This window comes from Rhipicephalus microplus, chromosome 2 (genome assembly GCF_043290135.1).
Source record: "Rhipicephalus microplus isolate Deutch F79 chromosome 2, USDA_Rmic, whole genome shotgun sequence".
Taxonomy (NCBI): Eukaryota; Metazoa; Arthropoda; class Arachnida; order Ixodida; family Ixodidae; genus Rhipicephalus; species Rhipicephalus microplus.
The window spans coordinates 13,439,338-13,459,175 of NC_134701.1; the positions used below are offsets into that span (position 1 = coordinate 13,439,338).

At 47.2% G+C, this 19,838-nt stretch overlaps 1 protein-coding gene across 1 annotated transcript; it reads left to right on the forward strand.

The window, feature by feature from the left end:
• The first annotated feature begins 681 nt into the window (after nt 1–681).
• Nucleotides 682–19,465, forward strand: LOC142784494 (uncharacterized). Its single transcript, XM_075882885.1, has 10 exons — nt 682–759; nt 1,122–1,193; nt 13,651–13,734; nt 16,747–16,830; nt 17,185–17,250; nt 17,607–17,690; nt 18,046–18,129; nt 18,486–18,569; nt 18,925–19,008; nt 19,365–19,465. Exons 1-10 carry the CDS (start codon nt 738–740, stop codon nt 19,463–19,465), a joined length of 765 nt encoding a protein of 254 aa, XP_075739000.1. The 5' UTR covers nt 682–737.
• Nucleotides 19,466–19,838: the final 373 nt, after the last annotated feature.

A 19,838-nucleotide genomic window follows, 5' to 3' on the forward strand; every position in this document is an offset into this window, starting at 1 on the left:
CCAGCCATGCATAGCCTTGTCCTGTTTCAATGACCTTTCACTGTTAATATAAACGTATGAGCTGCCAGCCATTTTTTCTGGCAAGTGACACTCTCGCACCATATGTTTGTTTCGAGAAACCACTTGTATATGTGAGCAGTGTTTGCTAATGAGCTACCTTCTTGCGATGCTGCTTTTCTTTTGAATTAGCAGTTTCATGTTGAACACCTTGTATCTGAAATAAATCATATTCATCCAGGGTTGCCGCCAGCACCGGGACCACCACATCATCCACCTCCACCTCGCCCACTTCCAGCTGTCACAGGGGGCCAAAAAGCGCCGAGTGAGTCTCTCAGCTAGTCAGATGTTCACTTACTCTGTTAGAAGAATGTGCGAAGTTGAAAAGGTTGTAAGCTCTATCACAAATCTAGCAACACAAGTATCAGCTAGGGATGACCCAGCTATGCATAGCCTTGTCCTGATTTAATGAGCTTTGCACTGTTTATTTAAATGTATGACCTGCCTGTGAATCTTTCTGGCAAGTGACACTCTCGCACCATATGTTTGTTTCGAGAAAACATTTGTACATGTGAGCAGTGTTTGCTAATGAGCTTCCTTCTTGCGATGCTGCTTTTCTTGTGCATTAGCAGTTCCATGTTGAACACCTTGTATCTGAAATAAATTATATTCATTCAGGTGTGCCGCCAGCATGGGGACCACCACTTCTAACACCTCCACCTGGCCTCCCTCTAGCTGTCATGGCAGGCTCTAGAGCGCCGGGTGAGTCTCTCAGCCCGCCCGATGTCTACTTGCTCTCTTAAAAATAACATGCAAAGTTTAAAAGGTTGATAGCTCGATCACGAATCTAACAACACAGGTATCAGCTATGCATGACCCAACAATGCATAGCCTTGTTCTGTTCCAATGAACTTTGCACTGTGCATATAAATGTGTGACCTACCAGTGAATGTTTCTCGCAAGCGACATTCTCGCGTCCAAAGTGTGCTTCGAGAACCCCCTAATATATGTGAGCATTGTCTGCTAATAAACCACCTCCTTGCCATGCTGCATTGCTTTTTCATTAGCAGTTTCTTGTTTAACTGTGCCTGAAATAAACCATATCCTTTCATTTGTGCCACCAGAACCAGGGCCACAACGTCCAGCCCCTCCACCTGGCTCACCTCCAGCTGTCATGGGGGGCTCAAGAAGGCCGAGTGAGTCTCTCAGGTTGCCAGATATATATTTGCTCATTTAGAAAAACATGCGAAGTTGAGATAGTCCCTCTAAAGAGCTACAGGATTCATCTAACAGCACAGGTATCATGCATGAACCAGCCAGTGTTGCGGAATGGGCGCCTTCGTTCTATTTCAATTCCAGTTTGGTTAATCGGGATTTGCCACATTTCTATTTCTTTCAGCTCCTCGGAATGCGAAAAAATTGGCCCATTACCGTTGCGCAAATGCCCGTTCAATTTCATTGCTTCAATTCCTCAATGTAGGAAACGCATCTTGATAGTTAAAATGAGTTAAAAAAAAGGCAAACCCCACATACAGTGGGAATAATTGATATGCGAAGCACCAGTGAGGAAGGTCATATGTAACTTGAAATCAGCACTACATGAGGAGGCGGAGGTAAATTGTGCACCACATGGCATTCATGTCATGATTATCATATTTTAACGGGTGATTTACCTTCGTCATGCATTCACGTGACGTAATACCAAGTTTGGTGTATGTGGAGTAAGCGGAGCGGCAGCGAGCGCGTTATTGGCGTAGCGTGTAGTCAAGTTTTACATGACCCGCATGCCATGTTACCATCTTTGAACGTATCATTTACCGTCGTCATCTATTCACGTCACGCAGTACCAACTATGGTAAATGTAGAGCCAACCAAACGGCGACGAGCACGGTAAGAGCGTAGCATGTAGCAATGTTTTAAATGGTATGCATATAATGATTATCATGTTTGGACCTGTCATGCAAATTCATTGTTCATTCACGTCTTGTAATACCAAATTTGGTGTACGTGGAGCTAGCTAAATGGCAGCGATCACGCCATGAGCGTAGCATGTACTCATATTTTATTTGAGACGCATGCTATGATTATCATGTTTGGACCTTCATCGTTCATTTACGAAACGTAATACCGAAATTCGTATATGCGAAGCTAGCAAAATGGACGCGAGCGCATGAAAAGCGTTGTACGTTGTCATGTTCCTATGTGACACGAGTGTCATGCTTATCATGTCTGCACCAGTCATATAGCTTTGGAATTCATTGACGTCGCGTAGAAATGCTTCACATTTAAAATGAACGACTACATAAATAGAGTGTCGTGAGATGCATTAGGAACTGCAAAAGTACGTAAAACCCGTTACCAAGGTCGAGGGTTAGTAGCTTGGTAGCATATCTCATGGAGTAAAATGACCCTGACAATTCCCCTAAGAGCTGTTTTCCCACTACACATAATATTTGCATGGTTAGCGTGTTTGAACAAATGGTGCTATTTTATTGTTTAAGCCTAATTGTGTTACTGCTAAACTGATGCCATAGCGTAGTTTTATGTTGACAAAAGAGGTATTTAAGAAGACTAAGTAGTTTTGCCCCACATCTCTAGTTATCGTAGATAAGGTGACAACTAGAATTTGGGTAATGGGGAAAACGACACTCTAGATCAGATGGTTTGAGATGGTCCAGTACAGCATCACTCGGGCAACTTTGCCTTTGCATCCAATACGGAACACACGGCCGCATTGCTCGTCAGTACCCACGTCTGTCAATCGCGCCCCGCAAGCATGGACGGGGTGAAAAAATGGATGAAAAAATAACCAGCTGTGAGCAGGTGCTGCTCACGGCTGGTTATTTTTTCATCCACTTTGAGTTTACGTGTGTGCAGGTATGCAATGTCTTTCTTGTTGTGAAGGTTATTTACGTGTGTCAGGTTCTAATCTGCTCGTGAGATAAAGATGAGGCTGATCATAAAGTATTCGCCCCTCTCACCTGGGGTACCAATGAGAGCCAACGAGCGAGGGTAACTTGTTCCTCTCTTCAGTGTCAGTTGGGATAATGTATTTGTTTGTACGCCATCCTATGTCGCGGTTTCTCTTTTACAAATTGGCAGATTTTTCACGGTTTACATCATGCCTACCCGACTTTGGCAAACTAAAGGTGGACCCAGAGAAAGGGTTATGGTCTTCGACTGCGATAAAACATGTACTTAGGCCTACATGACTAATTTGAGCATTATATTGTTACGGAGACTACAAATACGCGGAAGAGAGAAACGAGTGTATTTGCAATGTTTACAGGTAAGTGTGACACCCCACGGCTGCTAGGATCTCGCGCGCCGAATCTGCTTCTTCTTCATCGATGCATCTACGACAGCGGAGCCATGCCCACTGCCTCGTAACATCACCCCCTGTGGACGAAGCGCCGTCACGGCGCCGCTAAGTCAATCAAGACTGGCAGTGTAGTAGCATTATAGTCGCGACACATAAAAAACATCAGTGGTTGGTGTGGCAGAAGATGAGTGTGGTTCAACGGGAGTGATGAGGTAGTCGACGTCGGTGACCTTGCGGAGAACTTTGTTCTGCCCGGTGTATCGTGGCAGGAGCTTCTCGCACAAGCCTTCACGCCGATGCATCGTTCGAAGTAGGACGAGAGACTCAGCAGGGTAGTCAACGTCATGGTGTCAGTAATCGTAGCAGACTTTTTGTGAGGCCTGAGAAGCAGTGAGCCTAGTGTGCGTGATTTGGCGAGCGACGCGGGCTCGAGAAGCAACGTCCTGAGCATACACCGTTGGTTTGGTAGTATCAGAAGGAAGGGGTGTGTTGACTGCAACGCAGGGTTGCGGATGTACAGAAGAAAGAACGGAGAATAACCAGTGGTGTCATGCCCTTGATGAATTGTACGCAAACGTAAAGTAGGGGAGCATTGCGTCCCAGTCACAGTGATCAGCAGAGACGTACATGGACAACATGTCTGTAAGAGTTCGGTTGAGGCGCTCTGTGAGACCGTTGGTCTGGGGATGGTAGGCAGTAGTAAGGCGATGTTCGGTAGAGCAGCTACAGAGGATTTAGTCGATAAATTTTGCGAGGAAGCAGCGGCCACGATCCGTCAGAAGCTGGCACGAAGCCCCATGCCGCAGAATGACGTCATTCAGTAGAAAGTCTGCAACGTCTATAGCGCAGCTACTTGGCAAGGCATGAGTTAAAGCATATCTGGTTGCATAGTTCGTTGCGACAGCGATCCATTTGTTGCCTGACACAGACGTTGGGAAAGGTCCGAGCAAGTCGAGGCCGACGCGGAAGAATAGTTCCGGGGGAATGTCGATACGTTGGAGCAGGCCAGCCGTACTGAGAGTAGGACGTTTGCGACGCTGGCAGCGCTCGCAAGCAGCAACATAGCGGCGCACAAATTTATACCAGCCAGGCCAAAAGAACCGTTGGTGCACGCGGTGATAGGTGCGTGAAAAATCCAGGTGTCCTGCCGTCGGAGTGTCATGCAGATGTTGAAGAATGGTGGCACGCAGATGTCGGGGAATAGCTAACAAAAATACCGGGCCATCAGACTTCATGTAGCGGTAGTAAAGAATTTTGTTGCGTAGGGCATATTGACGGAGCGAAGGGTCGGAATGTCCTGAAGATAATCGCTCAATGACTGTCTTGAGGGTTGCGTCCCGGCGCTGCTCTGTGCCGATGTCACGCAAATCGGATATGGCGAGCCCACAAGAATCGCTCTTATGGACAGCGAGGCTAGCAGGGTCCACCGGATGACGCGAGAGACAATCGGCATCTTGGTGTAACCTGCCATACTTATAAATTACGCCGAAGTTATACGCCTGGAAACGTAGAGCCTAGCGACCTAGGTGACCAGTTGGGTCCTTGAGCGACCACAACCAACACAGAGCGTGGAGGTCCGCAATAACTGAAAACTTCCGGCCATACAAGTAGGGGCGAAATTTCGCTACAGCCCAGACCAATGCAAGACGCTCGCGCTTCGTTAACGAATAATTTCGCTCAGATGTGGAGAGAAGGCAACTGGCATACGCAATAACACGCGTTTTCACCCCCCTGGTGCTAAGCGAGGATGGTGCCGATGTCGTGAGCACTGGCGTCTGTGCGAACTTCAGTCGTCGTGGGCGGGTCGAAGTGAACCAATATTGGTGGTGAAGTGAGCAGCTGGATTAGCGTGGAAAACGCCGCTGCTTGGTCTTGGCCCCACGAGAAGGGTGCATTCTTTTTGAGAAGATCAGTGAGTGGTCGGGCAACTGTAGCGAAATTGCGTATAAAACGTCGGAAGTACGAGCTTAGCATCTTGGTAGTAGAAGGCAGAGGAAAGTTCTTGACAGCGCTAATCTTGTCAGGGTCCGGTTGGACGCCAGCAGCACTTACATGATGACCAATGACCGTGACTTCTCGTCAGCCAAAATTGCACTTTTTCGAGTTCCACTGGAGTCCCGCTCGATGAAATACAGCTAGAATTGTCGACAAACGAGTTAGGTGGCTTTCAAATGTAGAGAAAAAACAATCACATCGTCGAGGTAGCAAAGGCAGATGGACCATTTAAAACCACGGAGGAGAGAGTCCATCATGCGTTCGAAAGTTGCCGGAGCGCTGCACAGCCCAAAAGGCATAACCTTGAACTGATGAAGGCCGTCCGGTGTGACAAAGACAGTTTTTTCGCGGTCTAAGTCGTCGAAAGAAATTTGCTAATAGCCCGAACGCAGATCTATACATGAGAAGTATCGTGCGCCAAGAAGGCAGTCAAGGGCGTTGTCGATTCATGGCAGCGGATATACGTCTTGGCGGATTATCCTGTTTAAGGCATGGTAGTGAACGCGAAATCTCCAACTTCCATCCTTCTTTTTGACTAAAACAACAGGTGATGCCAATAGACTTGAAGATGCCTCTATGACTCCTTTGAAAAGCATCTTCTCAACTTCTCGTTGTATCACCTGGCGTTCAGACTGAGAAACACGATATAGTCACCGTCTAACAGGACTAGCATCGCCGGTATGTATTTTATGACGCACAACGGACATTTGACCTAAAGGGCGGTCATCGATGTCGAAAACACAGCGGTAAGTGGTCAGAACGTGGTGGAGTTGCGCAGCCTGACAGGGCAGATGTTCGGAGGCAATCATCATCATAATTTCATCGGTAGATGCATTTGTTCCGCTAGCTGCAATAGGGGACGAGCAGTCTTCAGGCTCTAATGCCACAATGTTACATGCATCAAGTGGGGAAATATGGCCTAACAAAATGCCTTGCGGGCGAACTTGGGTCCCGCTACTAAAGTTGAGAAGCGGAAGCTGAACGTAGTTGTCCACGATAGTCACGATGGAATGTGGCACAGCAACACTTCGCGCCAAGAGTACATCCACTAGTGGAGAAACTATGTAGTCACCTTCAGGAACAGCTGGTGATATCGTTAAGGCCACAAACGTGGTGGCTTCCGGTACCAGCCGAACATAATCAACAGCGCACAAGCGGTGTGACAGTGAGGACGGCACAGCCCCGAGTCGAGGCAGTTCAAGTTGGAGAACACCGGTTGCACAGTTGATGATACCGGCATAAGTGGACATGAAATCTTATTTAGGAATCAGGTCATTGTGCACTGCTCAATAACCGCAAAGAGAACAGATGTGGGGTGGTCGGCGATTGTGATGCGTGCTCTGCACATTCCTGTGATGGCAAGACTTCTTCCGTAGGCGACACGAATAATGCCAGAAGCAGCCGGTGTGAGAACTTTCTTCAAGCGGCGACGAAGTCGGGCTCTCATCAGAAATCTGCGTCCGGTGTCAATAAGCGCAGAAACAGTCAGGCCGTCAACGTCTACGTCGACCAAATTTCGTTGTGTCGGCAGTATAAGGAGAGGACTTGAGGTTGGTATCGAGGATGCAGCTTCACCTCTAAGAGTTGCACCGCTTAGTTTCCCTGATGAAAACTGAGCAAGAAGGTCGGGCATCGTCGTAGAGGAAAAGGGGACGACGGGCGACGTCCAGGTGGCGAACGAGACTGATGGCGTCGATGCGACGGTGAGCGGCTGTGCTGCGTATCAGGGGCATCGAAGGGTGGAAGGCGGTGGTAGCTGTCGGGGATCGGCGCAGGAGGCTGTAAAAGACGGTAGCTGTCAACGCGGCGAGCGGTGTTATACTGTGTTCGAGACGAAGACCAATGGTTCCGACAATAGTGTGCGACGTGCCCTATGCGGCGGCAGTTAAAGCAGATCGGCCGATCATCCACCGTTCGCTATTTCGCCGGATTGCGAGAGCGTGGAAAAGACCGTTCCTGGGGCGGTGACCTGGGGTGAGGTGGTGACCTTGAACGGAAGCCAATTGGTCGAGACTGAGCAATGGCGCAGACACCGAAGCCCTAAATGCTGAGTTCTTCCAGCACAATCGACTGTACCAAGCAAACCTGAGGTACTTGCGAATCGACGAGGCCGTTGGTGGGAAGAGCAGGTGTATTGCTTCGATTTCCCGCCGGACGATTCGTGTAATTTCAGACACCGGTGAAGACTGCCGACGAGAGGTCAGTCCATCTTCGCAGGAGGACGTCGTAGTGGTGTTCGGCAGTCGAGTGAATGATCTTGAAATACGCCTGCTTGACCTGTTCGAAATGCCGGCATTCCTGAATAATTTCCTCGACGGTCGCGCAGTTCTGGCACATTAGCAGGTTGAACGTATTGTCCGCTATCCCCTTGAGGACGTGGCCAACCTTATCAGACTGCCACATGTCGTTGTCGACTTTCCGACATAGAGCCAGCACATCCTGTATATCAGCAAGGCCTGATGATTGGCGCCTAGCTCGCGTTGTGGCTGTCTTTAAAAAAGGAAATAGCTTGAAAATGGAAAATTATCGACCCATCTCACTGACATCAACCTGCTGCAAAATTTTGGAACACATAATCGCCTCTTTTATTAACAAATTTCTGGAAACAAACAGCGTCCTTTCCGAGTTGCAACATGGCTTCCACAAAGGCCTTTCTACCACTACTCAACTTGTTACAACCACTCATGAAATCGCACAAGCTTTAGATTGATCCAGCCAAAAATAATTGGTCTTTTTTGACTTCAGTAAAGCCTTTGCACGCGTACCCCATGATAAACTACTCACTAAGCTTTCTTCTCTGGGCCTTCCTGCGTTTATATTTAACTGGATCAAATCATATTTAACAAACAGAACACAGTTTGTGGAAGTCGACGGGTGCGCATCTGAAAGACTTGGTGTGACATCTAGCGTTCCACAGGGCAGTGTTTTGGGACCGGTTCTTTTTTTAATTTTCATCAATGACAGAACATCTGCAATTGACCCGAGAGTTTCCATAAAATTGTAGGCAGACGATTGTCTTATTTTCAAGGAAATCACGAGCACCGATGACCAAGTCTTGTTAAACAGCAGTTTGACGGGAATTGGTCAATGATGCACTACCTGGGGTATGAGCTTCAACGCTGACAAAAAAGTTCTACTTCGTGTAACGAAGAAAAAACAACCCTTTCAGTTTTCGTATTCATTAATTGGTGCACAAGTGGTAGAAAAAAGCGAGTACAAATACCTCGGGATAACGTTCACCAATACTCTGTCGTGGTCAAAGCACATAGAAAACATCTGCGCATCTGCCACACGCACGTTAGGCCTTTTACGGCATAAACTCAAAGCGTCACCAACTCATGTAAAAAAACTGGCCTTCAAAATGATAATACTTCCTAAACTGCAATACGCTTCGGTCGTATGAGACCCCTTCCTTAAAAAAGATAAGTACCGGCTTCAAATGGTGCAAAGACGCGCTATACGCTTCATTTTCAACAAATATAGGACCACCGACTCGCCAACTTCTCTAATGTTGGCGAATAGCATTTCAACCGTGGAAGATAAACGAAAAATTGATAGGCTGAAACTGCTGTTTGCTCTTTATACTGGTTCCACAAAGGTAAATGCATCGGTATACATTCAGCCATTTCAATCGCGCTCCACGAGACATCGGCACACGCACAATTTGCTTCCGTACCGAGCTCACACAAACATGTTCAAGAATTCGTTTTTCCCACGTACAGTATGGGAATTTAATTCACTGCCTGAAGTGGTTTTCACATCTCAGTCTATGTGCCATTTTGAGCGTGCCATATTGTCTGTACTGTAGTCTGTACTCGAGTTGCTTTACTGTTTTTCGCAATTGTGAATGTATAATAGGGAGATAGACCCATCACCGTTGTTCTGAAGGTCGTATTAACCTGTGTTTAAGCTCATCTATATATATCTGTATAATGTACTTATCTTCTCTATTGTGTGGACATCATCAATCTATCTCGCTTACGTGTATTTTCCACTTAATTTTTGTGCCTTTTCTGCTTGGTCTTTTTCAAGACCGCAGTATGTTGTAAATGAATAGACGTCCCCCGCAACGCCACCAATTACCAAAGAAAGGGCTGACCACTCAACCCCTTGTCTATCCGGTTCCCTTTTGGCTATGTGTCTCAATCACTTCCCACATACAGGGATTCGTGCTGGGGCCGGGAAGTAGGAGAAGCTAGGACCTGTTTCTGTTTACTGATTCATTTAATTCATTACTAACTGCAAACATCGTATACTCGCGTACATAAACCACCACGCAAAGTTATAACACAGGATTTAGGCACTCGCGACGTTCGACACAGGGCAGGCACATAAAGAAACTGTAACAACACAAGGGTACGCATATAAAAAAACACACGATGACACAAATGATGAAGTTATCAATGAATAAAACCTCGCAATGTCTCAAAGCGCCGCTTCCCTGCCCGCAAAGCTCGTCTAAACAGGGTGCGTAAAGTTGGTCTCACGAATGGTCCATGTTGTCAGTCTTCATCGTCTTCGTCGTCTTCGTTATCTCTCTCAGCAATCTCCATCTTAATCTTCTTTCATAACGTCCCGCAATCACTCGCTTCCTCGTTTCCCACCTCTAACTTTCATTCCTCGTCATATCATCTCTGTTTCAGTCATCATCTCATCGGCTCTCATTGCTATCTCTTCACACCGTTATCTTCCTTTTCCATTCCATCTCTCCACCATCTCGAGCTCATCGCATCGTATCCCCCGACCCTCTTCGCATAGTCTCGTAGTCCCTTTTCGTAGGACCCGACTCCGCCCCTCCGTGGCACCTAACCAATTGCCACTGTTGACCCGACACATTTCTCTGTCAGTCGGTGTGTGTCATCTTCGACGGCCGTCCGCGCGACCCGCACCAGTGGAAAACCCTCTCCCAAGCAAAGCCGAGCAAGTAATTATGTACAAACTCAAGCCTCAGAGAGAGAGATGGGCGAGCTGTCCGAAGACACGTGAATTACGGGCGAACAATGGTCTCAATTTTTTGACAAAGAGCGTCGTCTGTAATGGCCATCGTCTGGAGTTTCCAGTGTTGTGCCGAAATATTTTTGGCCGAACCAATTGCCCCGGTTGTTGGTACCCGATGACCCGTAGTCCAGACCAAGTCTCAACGTCTCCATGCAGCTTGGTGTCTCCCGCGACATTCTCCGCAGCCGCCGCTTCTTCGTCATTCAACGCCGCGGGGGGAGGGGGGGGCATCCGTGCAGAACGCAGTAATGAGCCCTGGAGCCACGGAGGCTGACGGAAAGTCAGGCCGGACCCGGCACAGGCGCTATAACAGGGTCGCATTCACCGAACCAACAAAAGGTGCTCTGCTGCTCCCCAAAGACACATATCTGAAGAGTGCGCGCAGAATGCCCCGCCGCGGTGGTCTAGTGGCTAAGGTACTCGGCTGCAGACCCGCAGGTCGCGGGTTCGATTCCCGGCTGCGGCGGCTGCATTTCCGATGGAGGCGGAAATGTTGTAGGCCCGTGTACTCAGATTTGGGTGCACGTTAAAGAACCCCAGGTGGTCAAAATTTCCGGAGCCCTCCACTACGGCGTCTCTCACAATCAAATGGTGGTTTTGGGACTTTAAACCCCACAAATCAATCAATCGAGTGCGCGCAGATTATCGCCACCGTACACTGTCACACTGTCTGTAGACAACAAGGCGCCGCCCGGTCATCGTTTATGCACGGTGAGGCCCGCGAGAACAGTAAAAATATTCCTTCCAGGTACTCCACTCCGGAATGCCTATTCATTACCCTGAATGTTTTCTTTTTCTTTTTTTAATGCTTGGGTTTAAGAAACGACGTAAACATCTTGGAAGTACCGGGCTTCAGTCCGTGTTTGCGGGGACGTCACATATATACAAGACATCTGTGGACGTCTGAGCACGTACAGACAACTCCTTCTTTGCAGCCGCCTTTCGACCGATGGGCGTCCCACATAAGTCACGAAGCTTCTCCTTGAATGTGTCCCAACTGCCGATCTCCTCTTCAGGGTTCTCGTACCAGACTTTGGCCGTGTCTTTCAGGTAAAACAGCACGTTGGCCAGCATGAGAATCGGGTCATACCGGTTAAGCACACTGGTACGTTCGTAGTCAGCTATCCAGTCGTCAAAATTAACTTCATCCGTACCGCAGAGCGTTCCTAGATGTTATAAATGCGTCAGCACGTACGGGGGCGGGGGGGGGGGCGGTGGAGGCGTTGTCGTGGATGGTGCAGGCGTCGCCGAGGTCGATGGAGAGGTGGCAATGGGATAAGTCCCGTGTTCCATCACGGAAACTCCGATTTGACGACCACTGCGGAGCTCCGTTGTATGGCGCTTCGTTACCCAGCACGTCCACCAATTTGTTACGGGGATTACAGATACACGGAAGAGAGAAACGAGTGTATTTGCAATATTTACAGATAGGTGTGACACCCCAGGGCTGCTAGGATCTCGCGCGCCGAATCCGCTTTTTCATCAATGCGTTTACGACGTCGGAGCCATGCCCACTGCCTCGCAACAATATTACAGTACTAGCAAATATTTTTGTGTAAAAATACTCCGCAATGTCCTCTTTGCTTTGCGATGCGAACACTAATATGTGCCGAGTCGTAGAAAGTAAGCGAACTTACAAAAAATAACAATGCTAATGAAATGACCCCACCCCGGAGCACTAAGTGTGCGGGATAGCCAGCTCTCAGCTCTAGATGCTGTGACGTCGGATTTCCTTGGCTTCATCTCTCTTACGCCTTGTTTCCGAAACACGTTTGACAATCGGTCACTATTTCTTTGGTCAATAGATTTAGGTCACAAAAAGTGCTTGGGCGTCTTTGGCATTTTGAGTGCTTGAATAAAGGTCGCAAGTAGTACAAGATGCTAAAATAACTTCATTTTGGTTTCATTTATCAAAATATTGCAACGAAGTGTGAAGAGCTGTTAGGATAATTCGCTGGTTGCATTTAAAACCCGAATTTTAACTGAACGGCTCCTTGAATGGTTGGCTCTAAAAAAAGTGTAATAAAACAATTGCCGTGTACCTAAATACAAGTTGCTTTTCACTAACGTGAGCTGCTCTAGAGTGAACCACTGGACATAGGAGCCTCGGTGGTAGTGCATTATGGTAGTGCTTATCTAGCTGCCAACTCGCGCGGCGGTGGCGGCGCCGCCACCCGGGCCTTCCTTCTCCCCTAGAACAGAGCGAAGGAGGTTTAGTTCGCCACGTGGGTTTTCTTCGGAAGCAGGCGAGGCACCGCCATGGCCATGGTTACGTGGGCTTTTCTGCTTCGAGCGGCTTCCGGAACCAATGCTTTCAAATGTATATTCTCTCTGTCTGTAGGGAGGGGGAGTGCACTCAGTTTTTTGTGTACGACTGTGCGCTGCACTGACCTAGAAACCCTCGCCTACGGACCATCGGGCAAAGGCGCTCATTTGTTTGAGAGAAAGGGGGGTGGTATGGCGAAAGTAAGGGTGAGGGGGTAGTACGAAGTGAGATTACAGTGAACAAAAGCATCGCGGTAGCGTTAATACACATCACAACTTAGTGTTTTTCCAAACATGCGTCCGAGTCGACTGACGTTGGCAGACGCTAGCACAAATACGTGAAGGGTTTGAAAAAAGGAGACGGCAGTGGACAGTAGCTGGGTGTCGCCGAGGGCAAAAAAAAAATAACAAGGCCGGAAGAGATGGGCGGGGGGGGGACATGTTTCTGCCATTGTTCAGCTCAACTGGGGTTACGCAAAAAATTGAGACAAACATCAGAGGAGCACAGTCATTATAAGGACAAACCTGTAGTAGGCATGCTGCTTATAAATGTAATTTGTTTGTAATCAGGCAAGCCATTATAGAAATGCTGGTTTATATTTAAATTTATGGTTCTGATTCACTAGTGTTTGAAGTTTGCACAACAGCACGTAGACGAAAACGTGCTTATTTTTATAAAATATGTGATTAGTAAAAGGTGCCTAATTCTACTTTCATTCCATTCTTCCAATCATTTTCCCTATTCCACTCCCATCGCAACCCGAGGTCACGAATGGGTGGAATGATTAAAAATTGATTCAAATTCCAGAATGGCAAATACGCAACACTGGACCCAGCTATGCATAGTCTGGTCCTGTTTCAATAAACATTACAATGAGCATAAGCATATCTGTGGCCTGCCGTTGAATCTTTCTGTCTAGCAAGACTATCGCGACCAATATGTGTTTCAAGAATCCACAAGTATATGTAAGCAGTATTTGCTAATAAACTGCCTTCTTTTCATGCCACTTTCCTTTTCTATTAGCAGTTTCTTGTTGAAAACCTATTATCTGACATGAATTATTGTCATGAAGGTGTTGCACAAGCACAGGGACCACCACGTAGAGAACCTCCACCGGGACCACCTCCAGCTGTCATGGGGGGCCCAAGAACGCCGGGTGAGTCTCTCAACTTGTCAGATGTCTACTCTCTCATTAAGAAGAACATGCGAAGTTGAAAAGGTTGGGAGCTTCATAACCAATTTAAAAAACATAGGTACAAGCTATGCATAACCCAGCTATGCATGGTATTGTCCTGTTTCAATGAACATTACTCTATGCATAAATAAACGTGCAACCTTCCAATGAATCTTTCTGGCGAGCGACACTTTCGCGCCCAATGTGTGTTTTGAGAAACCACTAGTGTATATAAGTGGTGTTTGCTAATTAGCTACCTTTTTTGTCATGCTGCTATTCTTTTTGTATAAGAAGTTTTATGTTGAACCCCTTCTATCGGAAATAAATAATATTCATGCAGATATTCCACCAGCACCACGACCAACAATTTCAGCACATTTACCTGGCCCACCTCCAGCTGTCATGGGGGGCACATGAGCGCCGGGTCAGTCTCAGAGTTTGTCGGATGTCTACTTGCTCCTCCTCCATAAGAGCATACGAAATCGGGAAGGTCGTGTTAAAGAGCTCCATGGTCAATCTAACAACATGGGTATCAGCTGCACATGACCCAGCTATGCATAAGTTTGTCCTGTTAGAAAGAGCGCATCGCTGTGCATAGATAAATGTGTGACATGCCGGAAAGCTTTTGTGGCCAGCGACACTATCGTGCCCAATATGTGTTTCGAGAAACCACTAGTCTATGTAAGCAGTGTTTACTAATGAGCCTCCTTTTCGCCATGCTACTACTCCTTTTGGATAGGCAGTTTTACGAGGAACACCTTGTACCTGCAAGTTCGTTTAGTGAATTACAACGCCAGTTGTGGTTCAAGGACGGAGAGAAGAAGCATGAGTTTATGACCTAAACAATGTATGTATTCCCAGAAAACCCATCACAAAAACTCGCACACTCGGCAGCCACCAATTACAACCCACAAGATCACGTAGAAGGTATTTAAAACAAAAGGGGAACAAACCTACCGCACTGCAAATGTAATCTCACGCATCATAAACTGCGCCCGAGCACTGAGCGGCCAACTACACGTTTGTACTTCGCAATTATTCGAGGGTGTGTCAAAAGTTTTCTTCAAGGAATCACTGAAACGAACTCCAGCCCTTGTCGTCGTCGTCGTCCCAGCGATAATCATCAACAATGTACTGCCGCGGCGTCATAACTGCATTCTATAATATCGACTAAATACTCTCACGACTCACTGCTCAAACATCAAAACTTGTTGGCCAAGGTTCACCATCGGATACACCCTGCAACATCTCTAGTTTGGATCCTTCCTGGTTTTGCGAACATTGTACCGCGCGTAGCACGTACAAGGGTGGCAGCCAGGGGAAAGGCTTTCATCTCGCCGGTTTGTCTGCAAAATTGTCGTCTTCATATAGGCATTTTCAGATAGAGGTTTAAATGCTGTAGGCCCGTGTGCTCAGATTTGGGTGTACGATAAAGAACCTCAGGCGGTCGAAGTCTCGGGAGCCCTCCACTACGACGTCTCTCATATTCATATGGTGGTTTTGGGACGTTAAACCCCACATATCATCATCAAGAGAGGCCCCACATCGATGTTGCTATTTCTCGCCGTCTGTTCTAGTTGGCGGTCGCGTGCTTAGAGGGTAAGGGCACACCATGGGCACCTTTTGATGCCTGGTTTCTTGGTTCGCTGCGCTTGCCGTGACAGGAACATTGGACAGGATGATTTGATGCTGTCGTCTGGAGGCAGTGGAACGCGCCGGCTTCAGCGCTCGTTTGTGACACAACGATGTGCTTAGTTACGTATAACACGCATCGCGATACGCTTTTTGAAACTGTAAATTGCCGGCGAATACACTGTGCTTCATTGTAGCGTCTTTATTCGCGTTGGAGATTCTCAGCGGCACACAACTGATTCGCGGCGTCATACGATTGAAAAACAACCGTCTGCTACACACGCGCGCATCACAAAATCTTACTCAATTACAAAAAAGCATGAGGCCTCCTCCCCCCACACACAATTGAACACAAAAAAGTCACAGCTTTGCCCCAAATGCGACGCAATGAATGTGATAGCAACAAATTGGGTGGTCGCGCGCAGATTGTCTAGCAGGTAGAAACGTGCCCCATGTTTCTCGCGCACAAATAACACACGAAATGTACTCTCAGATACAGATAAACGCGAATAAGCATCTCAGTTGTTACTTCGATGTGTCTGAAAAGCATGCTCTTTTCGCAAACGTAGATTGTGCAACGATTGCAGTGACCTTTTTGCACCCCATATCTAAAACAGCACTGCTCTGGTGAAAGCCGAATGCCAGCTAAGACGCACTATCCTCCATACCGCGAGATAAAGGCGCGCGAGGAGCGTCGACCCTCGGTCCTTTGCGGGGCCAAGCGCGCGTGGAAGATGAGATCGTGCCCGCCGTGCCGGGACGATGTTGCTACCTGCGCTCATTGCGCCATTTTGCTGGTAATGCTGAAAACACGATAGCTCCCCCACCTCCCGAGATGCCCGTTAGCAGCGGTAAGTGGAAGATATAGTTTGCCTTTGAGCTTTGAAGGAACGTGCTCTTCGGTGCCTCAGTGGTTAACGCGTTTCACTCACGATTTAGACGATCCAAGTTCGCTTCCGCGCACTGAAGTCTTTTTCGTCATTTTTTTCGTCCTTGCATTATTATATATAGATATATGTATACATATACGGTGAGTGACGCCGACGCTGATGCTGGTGGCTAAATCAAGCCGAGAGTGTCCATATAATTGCTATCACAATAAAAGCAAGAGAAATCACCCGGAGAAAGTACACGGACATGCAGAAATCCACACGCGACCACATTGAAACAACAAATGCCGTTCGCTTTGACGGGTGGAGCGTCAGCGCCCTCCCCCCAAAAGTGGCCGAAACCGTCAACCCTGAAGAAACGCACTTGCCCATTCACGTGGGCGCAACGCAAAAAGCCACACCTTTTTTATCCAGCGGTCACGGCAGTTTTGTGTTAAACAACTTATATGTGAAATAAATCATATTCATGCAGGTTTCTCACTAGCACAGGAACCACCACGTCTAGCACCTCTACCTGGCCCACCTCCAGCTGCCATAGGGGGCCTAAGAGTGCCGGGTGAGTCTCTGAGCTACTCAGATGTCTACTTCCTTACCTGTAAGAACATGCGAAGTCGAGAAGATTCTGAGCTCCATGACTAATCTAACAAGGCCAAGTATAAGCTATGTATTACACAGCTAGGCCTAGTGTGGCCCTGTTTCAATGAGCATTGAACTTTGCATCAACAATATGTGACTTGCCGGTGAATTTTCTGGAGACGACACTCTCGTGCTCATTTGGTGTTTCGACAAACCACTAGTATTTGTAAGCAATATTTGCTAATGAGCTACCTTTTTGCTATGCTGCTTTTCTTTTTGCATTAGCAGTTTTATGTTGAACACGTTGTATATGAAATAAATCATGTTCATGCAGGTTTTCCAGGTCTAGCACCTCCACCTGGCCCACCTCCAGCTATCATAGGGGGCCCAAGAGCGCCGGGTGAGTCCGTGAGCTAGTCGGATGTCTACTTCCTCACCTAAAAGAACATGCGAGGTTGAGAAGGTCGTGAGCTCCATGACTAATCTAACAAGAGAGGCATCAGCTATGCATCACCCAACTATGCATAATGTGGCCCTGTTTCAGCGGACATTGAATTTTGCATAAGTAAATGTTTGACATAACGGTAAATCTTTCTTAAAAGCGACAACCTCACGACCAATGTGTGTTTCGCGAAACCACTAGTATATGTAACCAGTATTTGCCAATGAGCTACCTTCTTTGTATGCTGCTTTTCTTTCTGCATTAACAGTAATATGTTGAACAGGTTGTATCTGAAATAAATCATATTCATGCAGGTGTGCCACCAGCACCGGAGCCACCAGGTCTAGCTCCTCCACCTGGCCCACCTCCAGCTATCATGGGGGGCGCAAGAGCACCGGGTGAGTCTCTGAGCTAGCTAGATGTCTACTTTCTCACCTGGATGAACATGCGAAGTTGAGAAGGTCGTGAGCTCTATGATTAATATAACAAGACAGGTATCAGCTTTGCATTACACAGCAATGCATAGTGTAGCCTTGATTTAAAAACATTGACCTTTGCATAAATAAGTGTGTGGCCCACTGGTGAATATTATTGGCAAGCGACAACCTCGCGACCAACGAGTGTTTCAAGAAACCACGAGTATGTCTAAGCAGTGTTTGCTAATTAGCTATCTTCGTGCTATGGTGTTTATCTTTTTGCATTAGCAGTTTTATGTTGAACACGTCGTATCTGAATTAAGTCAAATTTATGCAGGTGTTCCACCAGCGCCGGGACCACTACGTCCAGCACCTCCACCTGGCCCACCTCCAGCTGCCATGGGGGGCCCAAGAGCGCCAGGTGAGTCTCTGAGCTACTCAGATGTCTACTTCCTCACCTAGAAGAATATGCGAAGTTGAGAAGGTCGTAAGCTCCATGACTAATCTAACATTACAGGTATCAGCTATGCATGACCCAGCTATGCATAGTGTGGCCCTGTTTCTGCGGACATTGAATTTTGCATAAGTAAATGTCTGACATCACGGTAAATCTTTCTCAAAAGCGACAACCTCGCGCCCAATGTGTGTTTCGCGAAACCACTAGTATATTTAACCAGTATTTGCTAATGAGCTACCTTCTTTGTATGCTCCTTTTCTTTCTGCATTTACAGTAATGTGTTGAACAGGTTGTATCTGAAATAAATCATATTCATGCAGGTGTGCCACCAGCACCGGAGCCACCAGGTCTAGCTCCTCCACCTGGCCCACCTCCAGCTATCATGGGGGGCGCAAGAGCACCGGGTGAGTCTCTGAGCTAGCTAGATGTCTACTTTCTCACCTGGATGAACATGCGAAGTTGAGAAGGTCGTGAGCTCTATGATTAATATAACAAGACAGGTATCAGCTTTGCATTACCCAGCAATGCATAGTGTAGCCTTGATTTAAAAACATTGACCTTTGCATAAATAAGTGTGTGGCCCACTGGTGAATATTATTGGCAAGCGACAACCTCGCGACCAACGAGTGTTTCAAGAAACCACGAGTATGTCTAAGCAGTGTTTGCTAATTAGCTATCTTCGTGCTATGGTGTTTATCTTTTTGCATTACCAGTTTTATGTTGAACACGTCGTATCTGAATTAAGTCAAATTTATGCAGGTGTTCCACCAGCACCGGGACCACTACGTCCAGCACCTCCACCTGGCCCACCTCCAGCTGACATGGGGGGCCCAAGAGCGCCAGGTGAGTCTCTGAGCTACTCAGATGTCTACTTCCTCACCTAGAAGAATATGCGAAGTTGAGAAGGTCGTAAGCTCCATGACTAATCTAACATTACAGGTATCAGCTATGCATGACCCAGCTATGCATAGTGTGGCCCTGTTTCAGCGGACATTGAATTTTGCATAAGTAAATGTCTGACATCACGGTAAATCTTTCTCAAAAGCGACAACCTCGCACCCAAAGTGTATTTCGCGAAACCACTAGTATATGTAACCAGTATTTGCTAATGAGCTACCTTCTTTGTATGCTCCTTTTCTTTCTGCATTTACAGTAATGTGTTGAACAGGTTGTAACTGAAATAAATCATATTCATGCAGGTGTGCCACCAGCACTGGAGCCACCAGGTCTAGCTCCTCCACCTGGCCCACCTACAGCTATCATGGGGGGCGCAAGAGCACCGGGTGAGTCTCTGAGCTAGCTAGATGTCTACTTTCTCACCTGAATGAACATGCGAAGTTGAGAAGGTCGTGAGCTCTATGATTAATATAACAAGACAGGTATCAGCTTTGCATTACCCAGCAATGCATAGTGTAGCCTTGATTTAAAAACATTGACCTTTGCATAAATAAGTGTGTGGCCCACTGGTGAATATTATTGGCAAGCGACAACCTCGCGACCAACGAGTGTTTCAAGAAACCAAGAGTATGTCTAAGCAGTGTTTGCTAATTAGCTATCTTCATGCTATGGTGTTTATCTTTTTGCATTAGCAGTTTTATGTTGAACACGTCGTATCTGAATTAAGTCAAATTTATGCAGGTGTTCCACGAGCACCGGGACCACTACGTCCAGCA

Bases quoted from the DNA above. Each gene is read 5' to 3' on its own strand.
- LOC142784494 (XM_075882885.1), top strand. From the start codon at position 738: ATGGCAGGCTCTAGAGCGCCGG. The intron at 1,194-13,650 runs GTGAGTCTCTCA...ATTGTCATGAAG, and splicing joins GGGGGGCTCAAGAAGGCCGA to GTGTTGCACAAGCACAGGGA. The intron at 18,130-18,485 runs GTGAGTCTCTGA...ATATTCATGCAG, and splicing joins GGGGGGCCCAAGAGCGCCAG to GTGTGCCACCAGCACCGGAG.